Source organism: Lutra lutra, chromosome 17, assembly GCF_902655055.1.
Source record: "Lutra lutra chromosome 17, mLutLut1.2, whole genome shotgun sequence".
In the NCBI taxonomy this organism is placed as follows: domain Eukaryota; kingdom Metazoa; phylum Chordata; class Mammalia; order Carnivora; family Mustelidae; genus Lutra; species Lutra lutra.
The window spans coordinates 55,966,414-55,979,823 of NC_062294.1; the positions used below are offsets into that span (position 1 = coordinate 55,966,414).

General features: G+C 46.0%; 4 protein-coding genes across 4 annotated transcripts in view; 2 read left to right on the plus strand and 2 right to left on the minus strand.

Annotated features, from left to right (window-relative positions):
- Positions 1-13,410, minus strand: part of LOC125088868 (zinc finger protein 665-like) — a 577,134-nt gene that overhangs the window by 450,047 nt on the left and 113,677 nt on the right.
- LOC125088914 (KRAB domain-containing protein 5-like) overlaps positions 1-13,410 on the plus strand; it is a 664,001-nt gene that overhangs the window by 355,482 nt on the left and 295,109 nt on the right. The gene's annotated exons all lie outside the window — the stretch shown is intronic.
- Positions 1-13,410, minus strand: part of LOC125088867 (zinc finger protein 665-like) — a 175,536-nt gene that overhangs the window by 51,680 nt on the left and 110,446 nt on the right. The gene's annotated exons all lie outside the window — the stretch shown is intronic.
- LOC125088912 (KRAB domain-containing protein 5-like) overlaps positions 1-13,410 on the plus strand; it is a 14,105-nt gene continuing 695 nt past the window's right edge. Inside the window, exons 1-3 of the mRNA XM_047710539.1 lie at positions 1-159; positions 11,322-11,448; positions 11,960-12,055. Of these exons, the coding sequence (XP_047566495.1) occupies positions 103-159; positions 11,322-11,448; positions 11,960-12,055 (280 nt within the window). The 5' untranslated portion in view covers positions 1-102. The remainder of the gene's footprint in view (positions 160-11,321; positions 11,449-11,959; positions 12,056-13,410) is intronic.

Genomic DNA, 13,410 nt, shown 5'->3' on the forward strand with positions numbered 1-13,410 from the left:
TTGCTTCCGCTTCAGGCTGTAGCGCGGCGGCCCTCAGTCGGCCAAGGTCCATACGTGGGTGCGGGGGTGGTGGGATGCTAAAGGCCCCTGTGTCCTCCGGTGATGAGCCCGGACGTCGCTGCGACCCGATCCCAGGGCTGGGTTTCGCATCGGTTGCCGGTAAAATCCCTGGGAGGCCATCCCTGCTCCCTCTCCAGCTCTGGCGTGGGGACACCACCTGCCTCTTCGTTTCTCTGCTTGGTACCCTTGGCTCACCTTCCTCACGCACCCGGTGCCGTGTGAAAGTCCCCACTAGTGGCCCGATGCCCCTCGCGGGGGCGTCCCCTGCCCGGTGTCCTCCCTGATGCTGGGCTTCTGCGCACCTCACCCTGTCTTGAGGCGTCACCCCCACAGCATCGTGAAGGGCCCCTTTCGCCTGGGCTCTGCTCACTGTTGCTACCCCTGCAGAAGGTGACAGGCTCGTGTCCCGTGACAAGTCGTGTTTGTTCCGTCCCCAGGCTCATCCCATGCGGGGGATGTGCTAGTCGTGCTGTGGTTCGGGGGCAGCTCTGCAACAGCCGCTTGATGTAAGAAAGATGTTAGGGCCTGAAGTGACGGCCACGAAAGAATTCTTGAGACGTCTTAGTGCGAAAAGGTGGTTTTATTACAGCACCAGGACAGGACCCTTGGGCAGAAAGAGCTGCACTGGGGTCATGAGCGGTGGCCCATTATATACTTTCAAGTTGGGAGGGGATTAGGGACAGCGTAAGTCTCTAAGGAATTTCGGAAACAAGGTTTCCGGGATCTTGAGGGGGCTAGCTGTTAAGGGAAGGTCATTTATTACCTCTAATAAAACCTTGGTCATGAGACCCTTCTGGTGTATATTAGTGGGTCATATGCTTGGAGGATGATTGCCAACACATATCTTGGTGGGGGATGGGGGCGGGGGGGGTGTACGTTAGAACTACAGGAAAATTCTAAAGGAGTTTTTACATGTTAAAGGAGATGTGCAGGATCCAGGGGGTTGGGCTAGGATTGCCTTTTGCCCTTAGCAAAGAATTAGCATCAAAGCAGCTGAGTTCCTAGAGGAAGGTCACTCTGCCTGTTTGAAGGACTTGTCATTGGGCTGTAGACAGTAAGGGCATTTAATAATTTCTCTTCTGCCTCTGTTTCCCACATCACAGTGGTGGGCTGGGATCTGCATCTTTTGGAGTCCCAAACAGACCAGGTTCTGCCATTCCCGCTGACAAAACTCAAAGGCAGAGAAACCAGTGGTGGTGAAAGGAAAAAGGGATTTGCTTTGGGGAGGCGGACAGTGGGAAGACAGCAGAGTAGCCTCTCAAAGACTGTTCTCCAAAGTATTGAAAATACTCCCAGGTTTCTAAGGAAAATGTAGGGCAAAGGTGGGTGGATGAGTAGTAGTGCAGGTAGGCAGTGGAAGTCAAACCGATGGCATCTGTGAATCAATCATTGGTGGGGACTGGCTGGCTCTGGGCCATTCTTAAGTGCTTGAGGGCGTGGTTTCAGTTTCCCTCAGGATGATTTGCTCTCAGGATCTTCCATGTGAGCTGAGACTCGAGCTGGGAAGAAGAACCCAGAAAGTTTGAGGTCAAAATGGAGGCACTCGAAGGCCTCTTTTAGTGGCATGTGTACAGCCCCAGTGCCCCACTGGGAAGAGTATTCCCCATACAAGGGTTTTGGGGGTTTTTTTGTTTTTTGTTTTTGTTTTATTTTGTTTTTGTTTTGTTGTTTGTTTGTTTTGGGGTTTGCTTTCTTTTGTTTTCTTTTGTTTCTCCTATCTTTGTATCCTCAAGTTGCATTTAGATTCGATTCCAAATTTATTATTTTTTAAAAATTTCCAGTGTTTTTCCTTTAAATTGTATTACAGATGAGGTCTCAAGGGTTTTATAATAATTATATATTGAAATGACTCTTAGTATCTGGTACATAATTTTACACTATTTCATTGTGTATTTGCTAAACATATGGGAGTCCTAGGGCTCCTTTAAGAAAGTACCACAAATAAGGATGCCTGGGTGCCTCAGTTGTTAAGTGTCTGCCTTCAACTCAGGTCATGATCTCATGGTCCTGGGATCGAGTCCCGCAAGAGGCTCGTGCTCAGTAGGGAGCCTGCCTGTGTGCTTTCTCTCTCTCTCTTGCAAATAAATAAAATCTTTAAAAAAAAAAAAAAGTACCACAAATAGGGTGGTCTAAAACAGAAATGTTAAAAAAAAAAAAGAAAGAAAGAAAGAAAGAAAAAGAAGCCAAAATAAAACAAAAACGAATATATTGATTCCTAGTCCTGAGAGTGGAAGGTGTCTGTAAAACCCTGTTCCCTCTGAAGCCTGTCGGGGAAAAAATCTTTCCTTGGCTCTTCTAGCTTCTGGTCTTGGTGAGCAGTGTTTGACTTTCCCTGGCTTGTGGTGCATCACTCCAACCCTTCATCTTCACAAGATGCATCTCTTTGTATAGGGACACCTGTCATATTGAATTAGAGGCCTGTTGTACCCCAGGATAACCTCATCTTAACTCATTATCAGCGATGACCCCACTTCCAGTAAGATCACACTGAGGAAGTTGGGGGACAAGGAAGGGTGGGTTAGGACTTCACAATATCTTCTCTGAGAAAAAGCACAGTTCAACTCATAATAGAAGGATATTGATGATCTCCTCTATTAAGTCAAAAACTAATTTAACCAGACCACCTGATATGTTTAATGTTATGTTCTCCTTTGTGCAAATCTAGAAATGCCTCATAAGAAAGATCACAGTGTATTTGCTGATAGGAAATGCAACCCGTTCGATTTTTGTTTGCATTATTTTTTAATTACTGCTAGTAAAGAAGAAAGCTGATGTCACTGTGTTAAGGGTTTGCTTTGCGTTCTTGTAGGGACCCAAGGCATGCTGCTCCAAAAAGTGGCACATAAAGGTTATTTTGAGCTAAAAGTAATAAAAACCCAGCATGGGGCGCCTGGGTGGCTCAGTGGGTTGAGCCTCTGCCTTCGGCTCAGGTCATGATCTCAGGGTCCTGGGATCAAGCCCCGCATCAGGCTCTCTGCTCAGCAGGGAGCCTGCTTCCCCCTCTCTCTGCCTGTCTCTCTGCCTACTTATGATCTGTCTCTCTCTCTGTCAAGTGGATAAATGGAATCCCTAGAAAAAAATTAAAAAATAAAAAAAAAATAAAAACCCAGCAGATGCAGGAAAGGCCCTCTGCTTCCCACGTAACTGCCTAATGCACATCGGAAAGGTGAGCCTGCAGCAGGAAGACAAGTGTTAACTAAGGCCCCTCGTCTGCCTGATGGAACAATCTTGTTTTCCAAGCTTCTCTTTTCACCTTGCCAAGGAGTCTTCTTCCCTGCCCCTGTCCTTAGCTCAGGTAAGCTTCGTGGTGCCTTGTTGTCTTTGGACTTGCATATCTGTCTGGGTTCCACGGACATACACCTGTCTCATGTCTATTTGATTCTAAGGCCAGTGAGATGGACCACAGGGCAGGGGAAGTTCTCCCTCCCTGACATTCTCAATTCTCTTGTTAGTCTAACACTTGAAATACAATCTCTGCTGTTTCGGGTATGTAATCACGTCGTCCATGAATAATAACAGTTCTAGCGTCCTACTTCCCTTGTCTTGTTTCCGCCTTTACCTGTTTCTCTGGGTCCCCGCTCAGGCATCCTGTGTGTGGTGAACGGGGAGAGCCCGGACTGGGCCCCTAGTCCCAGACTCACTTTCATGAAAAAGCTCTCAGTGTTGACTGCTGATCATAGTGTTTGCTGAAACGTTCTTGCTGAGATATAATTTCAAATGTTGTATTTGGCATGATTTTACTACCAAATATCTTAGTGATGGGTCAACCATACTCAAATATGTTTTGCTTAAATATGTTATTTTGAGGGCGCCTGGGTGGCTCAGTGGGTTAAGCCTCTGCCTTTAACTCAGGTCATGACCCCAGGGATCTGGGATCCAGCTCTGCATTGGGCTCTCTGCCCAGCAGGGAAACTGCTTCCCTTCCTCTCCCTGCCTGCCTCTTGGCCTACTTGTGAACTCTGTGTGTCAAATAGATAAATAAAATCTTTAAAAAAAAGAAAAAAAAGTTAGAAATCTGTCTTCAAGGTTTGTCCAGGGATACAAATGGCATTATTGCCTTCTGCTATGATGCCGAGTTATATGTGTGTGTATGTGTTTGTGTGTGTGTGTGTGTGTTCAAGAATCAATTAGATGGAGGACCTTTATTAGGAAGAGAACTGATCATGATGTGGGAAACAAAGGCAGAAGAAAAAATACTAATATCCTTATACCTACAGTCATTGACATATCCTTGAAACAGGTAGAGTGACATTCCTCCAGGGACTCAACTGCCATGATGTTAATAGGTTGCTAATGGGAAAAGACAATCCTGACCTGAACTCCCCAACCCCCACCAGGATCCTGTAAGTCTACTGTAACATAAAACATGTCCTTCAGGAACTTCCCTTTTCTCTCAAACCCCCTAGCTGCCTAGTGGTAATCATCCTCCAAGCAGATGGCCCACTGATAGACATCAGAAGGGTTCCCTGACTAAGGATTTTTGGTTGGCAATAAATGACCTTTTCCCAAGAACGGATAGCCCCCGCAAGGTCCTGGATACCTTTCTTCTAAAATTCCTTAGATACTTGTGCTATCCCAAACCCCCTCCAACTTGAAAGTATATAGTGGGCCACGCATCATGACAGAGTGCGGTCTTTCTTCCCCTGGGTCCTGTCCCCATGCTTTCATAAAATCACCTTTTGCACCATAGACATCTCGAGAATTCTTTCCTTGCCATGGGTATCAAACCCTAATGTTCTTTCCTACATGGATACCAGAGATTAACAGTTTATATCACAAGCAGTTGCCTACCTATAACAAACACATGAAAAAATGTTCAACATCATTAGCTAACAGGGAGATTCAAATCAAAACCACATCGAGATACCACCTTACCCCAGTTAGAATGGCCAAAATTAACAAGACAGGAAACACCAAGTGTTGGAGACGATGTGGAGAAAGGGGGACCCTCTTACACTGTTGGTGGAATGTAAGTTGGTGCAGCCACATTGAAAAACAGTGTGGAGATTCCTTGAGAAATTAAAAATAGAGCTACCCTAAAACTCTGCAATTGCACTCCTGGGTATTTACCCCAAAGATATAGATGTAGTAAAAAGAAAGGCCATCTGTACCCCAATGTCCATAGCAGTAATGGCCACAGTCACCAAAGTGCCAAGCGCCAAGATGCCCTTCAACAGATGAATGGATAAGGAAGATATGGTCCATATATACAATGGAGTATTATGCCTCCATCAGAAAGGATGAATACCCAACTTTTGTAGCAACATGGACAGGACTGGAAGAGATTATGCTGAGTGAAATAAGTCAAGCAGAGAGAATCAATTATCGTACGGTTTCATTTATTTGTGGAGCATAAGGAATAACACGGAGGACATTTGGAGAAGGAGAGAAGAAGTGAATTGGGGGAACTCAGAGGGGGAGATGAAGCATGAGAGACTATTGACTTTGAGAAAGAAACTGAGGGTTATAGAGGGAATGGAGGTGGGGGGTTGGGTGAGCCTGGTGGTGGGTATTAAGGAGGGCACGTATTGCATGGAGCACTGGGTGTGGTGCATTAACAATGTTGGAACATTGGGGAAAAAAATAAAATTGCAAAAAAAAAAAAAAAAAGAAAGAAAGAAATGAAAAATAAGAAGAGTTGCCTACCTGGAGGACAAACCATTGTTTGATAAATATTTCATCTTTCCTTTCTCTGAATATAATCCCCTCTTTGAAAATTCGAAATCCTACCTCCTCCTTCTTAAGTCACTGTGACACAGAAGCTTCAAACACCTGTCTTTGAGTCTCATGTCTTTCTCGTTCCCATAATTAAGAACTTCATTGTTTTCTCTACTGAAAATGTCTTACATCATTTTAAGTCTTAGACCAACCAAAGAATTGAGAACAGCGCAGGAAAAACAAATTTTCCCCTCCTCACATTCATTCTGTTGTGTGAACTGACCTCCAGGCTTCACACCCAGAACAGAAATGCAGACAGCGCTGGGGATCAAGGGCAGCCAGAGCTTCATTGCTTTGCCAGCCAAGGAGGCCTCAGCAGGTCGGGCCTTCAAACCTACAGCCCACCTGGGGAAAGGGCTGGGGGTTGTAGGAAAATATGGGATTATGTCCCATTTTCAGAGGAATTGTGTCTCTGCTGCCAGCCATGTTCATCATGTCATCGGGGTGAAACCAGGTTCCTGAATCAAAGGGCTGAGAAGCGAGGAGAAGAGGTTTGTGGGGAAGAGAAAGGTTACTTATTTGGAAATGGAGTCTCATTGAGGTGGGAAGCAAAAGCAGAAGAAAAATTACTCAATTTCCTTACCCACTGACAAGCCCTTGATACAGGCAGAGTGACTCTCCTCTAGGGACTCAACAAACTCCACCTTCAGGCTTTGCTAAGGGCAAAGGGCAATCCTAGCCTGACAGACTCCTACCCCCAACCAGGATCCTGGAAGTCTACTGTAACTATTCCTTGTAAACTTTATCTCTAAACGCTCCAAGATACGTGTTGACAATCATTCCCAAGCATACGGCCCACTGACAGACATCTAAAGGGTCTCACAACAAAGGTTTCATTACCAATAATGAATAACCTTTTCCCCAATAATACCTAATTCCTCAAGGTCCTGGAAACCTCGGTTCCAAAACTCCTTAGAGACTTACACCATCCCTGACCCCCTCCCTGACTCCCTCCCGACTGGCAAGTATATAATGAACCACTCCTCACAGCCCTGGGGCAGCAGCGCTTTCTGCCTGAGGTCCTGTCCCTGTGCTTCAATAAACCACCATTTGGCACCAAAAATATCTGAAGAATCCTTTCTTGGTCATCAGCTCTGCACCTCACACACCAAACCTCACTTATATTCTAAGAACCAGGTTGCTGAAAGAAAGGGCTGAGAAGTGAGGAGAAGAGAAAGGTTACTTATTTGGAAAAGGAGTCTCACTGAAGCATTAATTGCTTTTATCTTGTTCAACCTGATGCCTTCCAAGTGGTTTTCATTTCAGTCACCAAGACAGCTGTTGTAAGAAGACTGCATATTTTACAGTGAAAAAACAGTGTTTTCTGGAATGGCTAAAATGATGAAAAAAGGCCAAAACACCCAATTTTCCTGAGAATGCTGAGAGTTAGAATTCTCATATCGCTGATGGGAAAGTAAAAAGAACATGCAGTGTGGAAGACTGTGGCAGGTCCTTATGAACAGAAACACTTACCTACTGAAGGGGAATATTTAGTCACCCGAAAATATGTCTCCTTGGCCTGAACATTATTTTCGATCGGTTATTTTGAATCAAAGGAAGATAAAGGAAAAACTCTGAAATCCTCTGTTTACTTAGAAAGAGACATTTGCATTTATACGTGTGTAAGCTGTCTCCCTCTGTGTAGCAGAAAGGGAGAGAAGGAACCAGTCTCCAGAAACTCTGATGGTGGAGAAGGCAGGCTCAAACTCTGCTCACAGCCCCAGCCTTGGTTCCCCTGCTTGGCCTGGTCACCTCCCCAGTTCCATCCCAGCAGGGTCACCTGTGGAATTTCAGAAAGGATCTGTGGGCCTCCCCCTCAGATTCTGTCAGTTGGTTTGGCCGAAAACAACACTGTTGCGTTAATTAAGGGCTCAGGTGATTCTCAGCCAGGCCAGGGGGGAGCCCGAGGGCTTTCGGTGGTTTTCTGAGAGTGGATTTTTGGCTTTGGTTCTGGAGAGGTGACAGGGTCTCTGCTCCACGAGTCTGGGAAGGTCGGGTTCCTGCATCCCGCGGGTTCCGATGTCGACGCTGAACTTGTGGGTGGCGGTGGCAGGGGACCCCTTCCTCCCCACAAAGCAGGTGAGGAAAATGCAGGGATGGGTGTCCTCATGGGAGTTCACAGTTTCTGAGCTGCTCCTGACACAAAGGACTGGGGAGTTGGGCCTTTTCTGCTTCTCCGAGTCCTGCCTGCGGGCGAGCGGTGTGAGGAGAAGGAGTTCCGTTGCTGGATTTCAGGGAGTTTTCTCCTGATGCAGCTGTGATTTCCCCCCAGATTCCTCGTGAGGATGAAATCTAGAGGTGGAGGGGAAGGCAGAAATGGCCGGTTCTCAGGTGAGCCTGGTGTCCCCGTGGATCCGTGTCCTCTGTTTCTCCACAGACCCTCGCGATGCGGATGCCTCCAGTGCCGGTGCTTCTCGCTTCCACGTTCACCTGTTTTTAAGATCTGGTCAGAAGTGATACTCAGGGTTAGCTCTTTAGAATGCTTCTCTATGTCCCAGAGCCTTCTGTCCTGTCCCCAACCTGGCTTCGATAGGGCATCAGGTGTTGTCACTTTGAATTAAAGTCCTGCGAGGAGTGACAATATTCCGTTGGTGGCAGATCCGGAGGGGAAGGGGTCGAGTCCGAGATTCCTGTGGCTGATGAGGTCTGGTCCTGGGATATCAGGGAGGGAAATCATTTCTCATTCGGGCTCATCTGGATTCTGGATCAGCTGTGTGCAGCCAGGGAGGAAGGAAATGCAGACATAAACTCGATGAATATGAGTCCAGAAAAACTTGGAACGCTCTTATTCTAAAAACGGGTGTTTTTGTGTCTACATCTTTAGCATGTGAAAGAGATATTCTACTTAAAATCCACTAGAGGAGGGTGCCTGGGGGCTCAGTCAATGAAGGTTGGACTGTCGATTGCCGCTCAGGTGGGGATCTCAGGACCCTTGTCTTGTATCCCCGCTTCTAGCTCCGTGCCCAGAGGGGCAGAGGGGAGTCCCCTTGACCTTCTTTTTACTCCTCTCCTGCCCTTCCCCATCTCCTCTAAAATATAAGTCAATCTTGGGGACCGAGGGTGGTTCACTTGGTTAAGAGTCTGCTTTCTGCCTCCAGCTCAGGTTGTGATCCCGGGGACCTGAGATCCAGGCCCACATCGGGTTCCCAGGTGGGCAGGGATCCTGCTTCTTCCTCTCCCTCTGCTTTACTGCCTGTTTGTGGTCTCTCTCTTGCTCCTTTTGAAATAAATACAATAATTTTTTTCAAAATTTTATTTATTGTGGCACCTGGGTGGCTCAGTGGGTTAAGCCTCTGCCTCCAGCTCAGGTCATGATCTCAGGGTCCTGGGGTCCAGCCCCACATTAGGCTCCCAGGTGGGCAGGGATCCTGCTTCTCCCTCTCCTTCTCCTGTTCTGCCTGCTTCTGCTCTCTCACTTGCTCTCATTGAAATAAATACAATTTTTGTAAAAAATTTTATTTATTTGTAAGAAAAAGAGTGAGAGCACCAATAGGGTGTGTTATGGGCAGAGGTAGAAGGCTCCCCGGTGAGTAAAGACACTCCCCCACTGCCTCAATGTAGGAGTCGATCCCAGGACCTTATGTCTTGGCCTGAGCAGAAGGCTGATGCCCACTGACTGAGCCACCCAGATGCCCCTATAAATAGAATCTTTAAAGAAGATGAAAATAAAAATAAATCTTAAAAATTAAAAGAAAAGAAAGGAGTAAGCTAGGAATTACTAGCACAGGGATGCTGTGCCATCTCAGTGTAGTGTCTCTGTCAGTCGTTTGGGTCCCCAGACATCGGTCCTTGATCGACTGGAAGCCCGTCCCTTAGCGCTGCCAGAATTCCCCTGAGGCAGGACAAAGGCGGTGGAAGTTTCCTGAAAGACCTAAGAGATCAGCAGGCAGGGGGGCACAGGAGAGCTTGTCTGCAAGGGGCAGTGTGTGGGGGTTGCTTATGGGGGAAGGAAGGTGAGGAGTTCTGGGGAACCAGGAACTTGCTCCTTTCTGCTCACTGTACCTGGTTGTCAGAAGCCCATTGGTTCCTTAGGCGCTTGGGAATTTTGAGGTGGGTCCCCTGCTGTGCCTGTCTGGACTCAGCCAAGGGGACACTGGGGCCCTTCCTCCACTCCTTTGCTCAAGCCTCCTTGCCTAAAAGCAGCCTCTGCAAATCTTACAGTGATTCAATTGTTTAGGTATATCTACTGTATTTCCAAAATCAGATTGATATTCTGAAATCCTGTTTTCACTCCAATGGAAATTCCAGTGATGATGTGTCCTTTGATGTGCATTAGGCGCTGATAACATTTGCTTCTATTCAGCTGATGTAAACTTCTTTTATTGGCTTGTGCTGTCTGCCAGATCCTCCCCTGTCATGTTTCTATTTTCCCTCCTGTCATTTGTAAGGAACATAGGATCCCGAAGAATATGCAGGAACTATCTCATTTCAGGTGTAAACTTCTTCCTTCTGTGTTTTGCTTGCTTGTAGGTTCGTTCTTTCTTTCATTCTTTCTTTTACACATTTTCTCAGTTGTGAGACACAGAGAGCACATGAGTGAGGACAGGGAAAGAAGGAGAAGCAGATTCCCCACTGAGTGGGGAGCCCAACTGAGGGTTCCATCCCAGGAGTCTGGGATCATGACCTGAGCTGAAGGCAGACCCTTAACCAATTGAACTATCTGGTTCCCCCCTTGCTTATAGTTTCTGAGGAGGAGAACAAAGTCAAAAGAGGTGTGGATAAAATTAAATTTCCTTCAGTTCCCAGTCTCTTGATAAATACCTGAGAAAGGCAGAGTAGGACATTCCTCAGGGAACTCACAACTGCCTCAAGGTTAATGTTTTGTTGGATGCAAAAAACAGCCTTAGCTTGACAGTAGACTTCCAGGACCTTGTAATTCCTCTTTAACAGATGAAAATTGCTTTGGAAACTTCCTTGAATTCTATTCCCTAAATGTAGCTTGGCCATCATCCTTCAAGCTTGTGGCCCACTGATAGATATCTGGAGGGTCTCCTGACTAAAGTGTTACTAAACAGTGAGTGGCCTCATCAAAACACCAGCTGGGGGTCCCTGAGGGTCCTGGAAACTTGCTTCCAAATTCCTTCGAGCCTCCTGCTAACCCTCACCCCCTCCCCACCTGAAAGCATAGAACCAGTCACTGCTCACGTTCCTCTCCCCTTGCGTTAGGACCACAGTGTTTGTACCACGGGTATCTCAACAATCCTTTCTCCATCATTCACTCCAGATCCCCAGTATTTCACATCAGAAACATGTCTAGAATTTCTTGACCATTGGCTCCTCTCCCACATCCCAACACTTTGCACTGGACAAGGAGGGCTGTCACCTCTGTGTAGTTGATAGAGTTGACTTCTGGGAGTGAAAGGAGTGAGAGTTCTCAACCAGGCCGCCTCCTGCCCCATAGGTTTTCTTTCACACTCGTATCATGGAGATGAAAAGGTCAGGTCTGGTTCTAGCTGGTGACACTAACTTCCTCTTCATCTTAGGGACCATCTTAGGGGCACAGTTTGTCAATGGTCACTTGGTGACTGTGGTATTTGTTACAGGGACTGCTGACCTTCAGGGATGTGGCCATAGAATTCTCCGAGGAGGAGTGGGGACGCCTGACCCACACTCAGCGGCAACTGTACAGGGACGTGATGTTAGAGAACTATGGACATCTCCATTTCTTGGGTGAGGAAGACTCCTTCCAGGTTTCCAAAGCCCCACACAGGGTTTTGTTCCTTCCTGTGAAGACTGCCTCTTGGGAGATTTCTCTTGGAATGACTGGATTCCAGATCCAGGCAGAAAGGGAAAAAAGTAGGGGTTTGTGGATGGAGAGACAAATCTTCATGATGTTTCCTTTTCAGCCTCAGCTTCTCCTTCCTCAAGGTAACATCATGGCTTGTGAAGATGAGTGGCAGTTCTCCACATTGAGTGACATAGAATGGTGCTGCTTACATCTGAGACTGAAATTTCCCCTTCTTATTATCATGTCTACTACTTGGAAGTGGAGGTCAGGATGTGAACATTGGAAACGCCTCCAGTGTGTTCTAAATGGGCAACATTTGGGAACATGTTGGGCAACAGCTTTGGGAATCCATTTTCTAAAATTGTCTAATATCGTCTCTACTCTCCTGAACACAAGACTCATGGGAAGTTAGAATCGGCAGCAATGGTCATTTTCCTTTTTCCTCATAAACAGGTCTCCTTCTGTCAGAGCCAGACCTGATCATGTTTTTGGAGCAAGAGAAGCAGCTCTGGGATGTGAAGAGAAAGGAGACTGGAGGCTTCCAACCAGGTGGGTGGGAATGGGTGAGGCAGGTGACAGAGGGGACGTCCAAGTCTTAAGGAGGAAGGTAGACCTTAAGCTGTGGTTCGAGTAGCTCTCCTTGAAGGAATGTCCGTTGGAGACATGCCCAGTTTTATGTCTCTGTCTGTCTCAGAGGGACATCTGCTCTTCAACTAGGCTAAAGTCTTTGTAAATTCTGGTTCATCATGAGACAAGTAGGTCAGAGTCAATGTATGCACAGTGGGGTTTGGTGCAGAAATTTCCAGAACACTGGAGACAGATTTCTAATGTTCTCTGCCTTGGCGTTCTAATGTTGGAGGCTTTAATATTAGTCTTAAACAAAGCAGAGATTTAGTAACTTCATCAGATAACATAGCACCTCTCTAAAATGAGAAAATATACTGCTTTATTTCCCTTCAAGTGTACTTTTTTCTTATTTCTTTTCTTCTTCTTCTTTTTTTTTTTTTTTTAAACCTATAGAAATTTCCACTCTTTGAGTTCTGTTCCTCAGTGGTCAAATAGTGCAATGTCTCTCTGTTTCCTAGAATTCCTACGTAACAAATGCTATTGGGGGACTAGCACATTTAGTACTTGGACTTGTAGCCTTTAATAAAGTTTAATTTATTATCTCATTTGTTAATAATTGCATCATGATTCTGTCTTCTGTGAACTTCTCGTGACTTTGTCATGTGTATTTTCACTTTCTGATTAGTTCTATATGTGATTTAGCTGTGTATTTTGTACATCAAATGTCCTGATACAACATGCACATGTGCTTTTTTTTTTTTTAAGATTTTATTTATTTATTTGACAGAGAGAAATCACAAGTAGGCAGAGAGGCAGGCAGAAAGAGAGAGGAGGAAGCAGGCTTCCTGCTGAGCAGAAAGCCCGATTTGGGGCTCGAACCCAGGACCTGGGATCATGACCTGAGCTGAAGGCAGCGGCTTAACCCACTGAGCCACCCAGGCGCCCGCACATGTGCTTTTTAAGTAGTGAGTTAGACAATAAAAATTTTATTTGAGAGACAGAGAGAGAGAAAAAATGAGTAGGGAAAGTGCAAAAGGAGAGGGAGAAGCAATGTCCCTGCTGAGCAGGGAGCCCTGGATCCAGGACCCTAAGCTCATGACCTGAACTGAAGGAAGCTGCTTAAATAATTGAGCCCCACAGGTACCCTGAATCCCCATGTTTGGAAAATCCTTTTTTTCAATAATGCGATGTTATTTCTAGGAAATTAACCATGAGCTTTTTCTTCTACTTACCTCAGAATGTATCAGAATTTAAACCCAAATACTAATTTCATATAGGTGTCTCTCAGCATATTTTTCAACTTCCATGGTGTTTATATACTGAGAAATGAAGAGGTT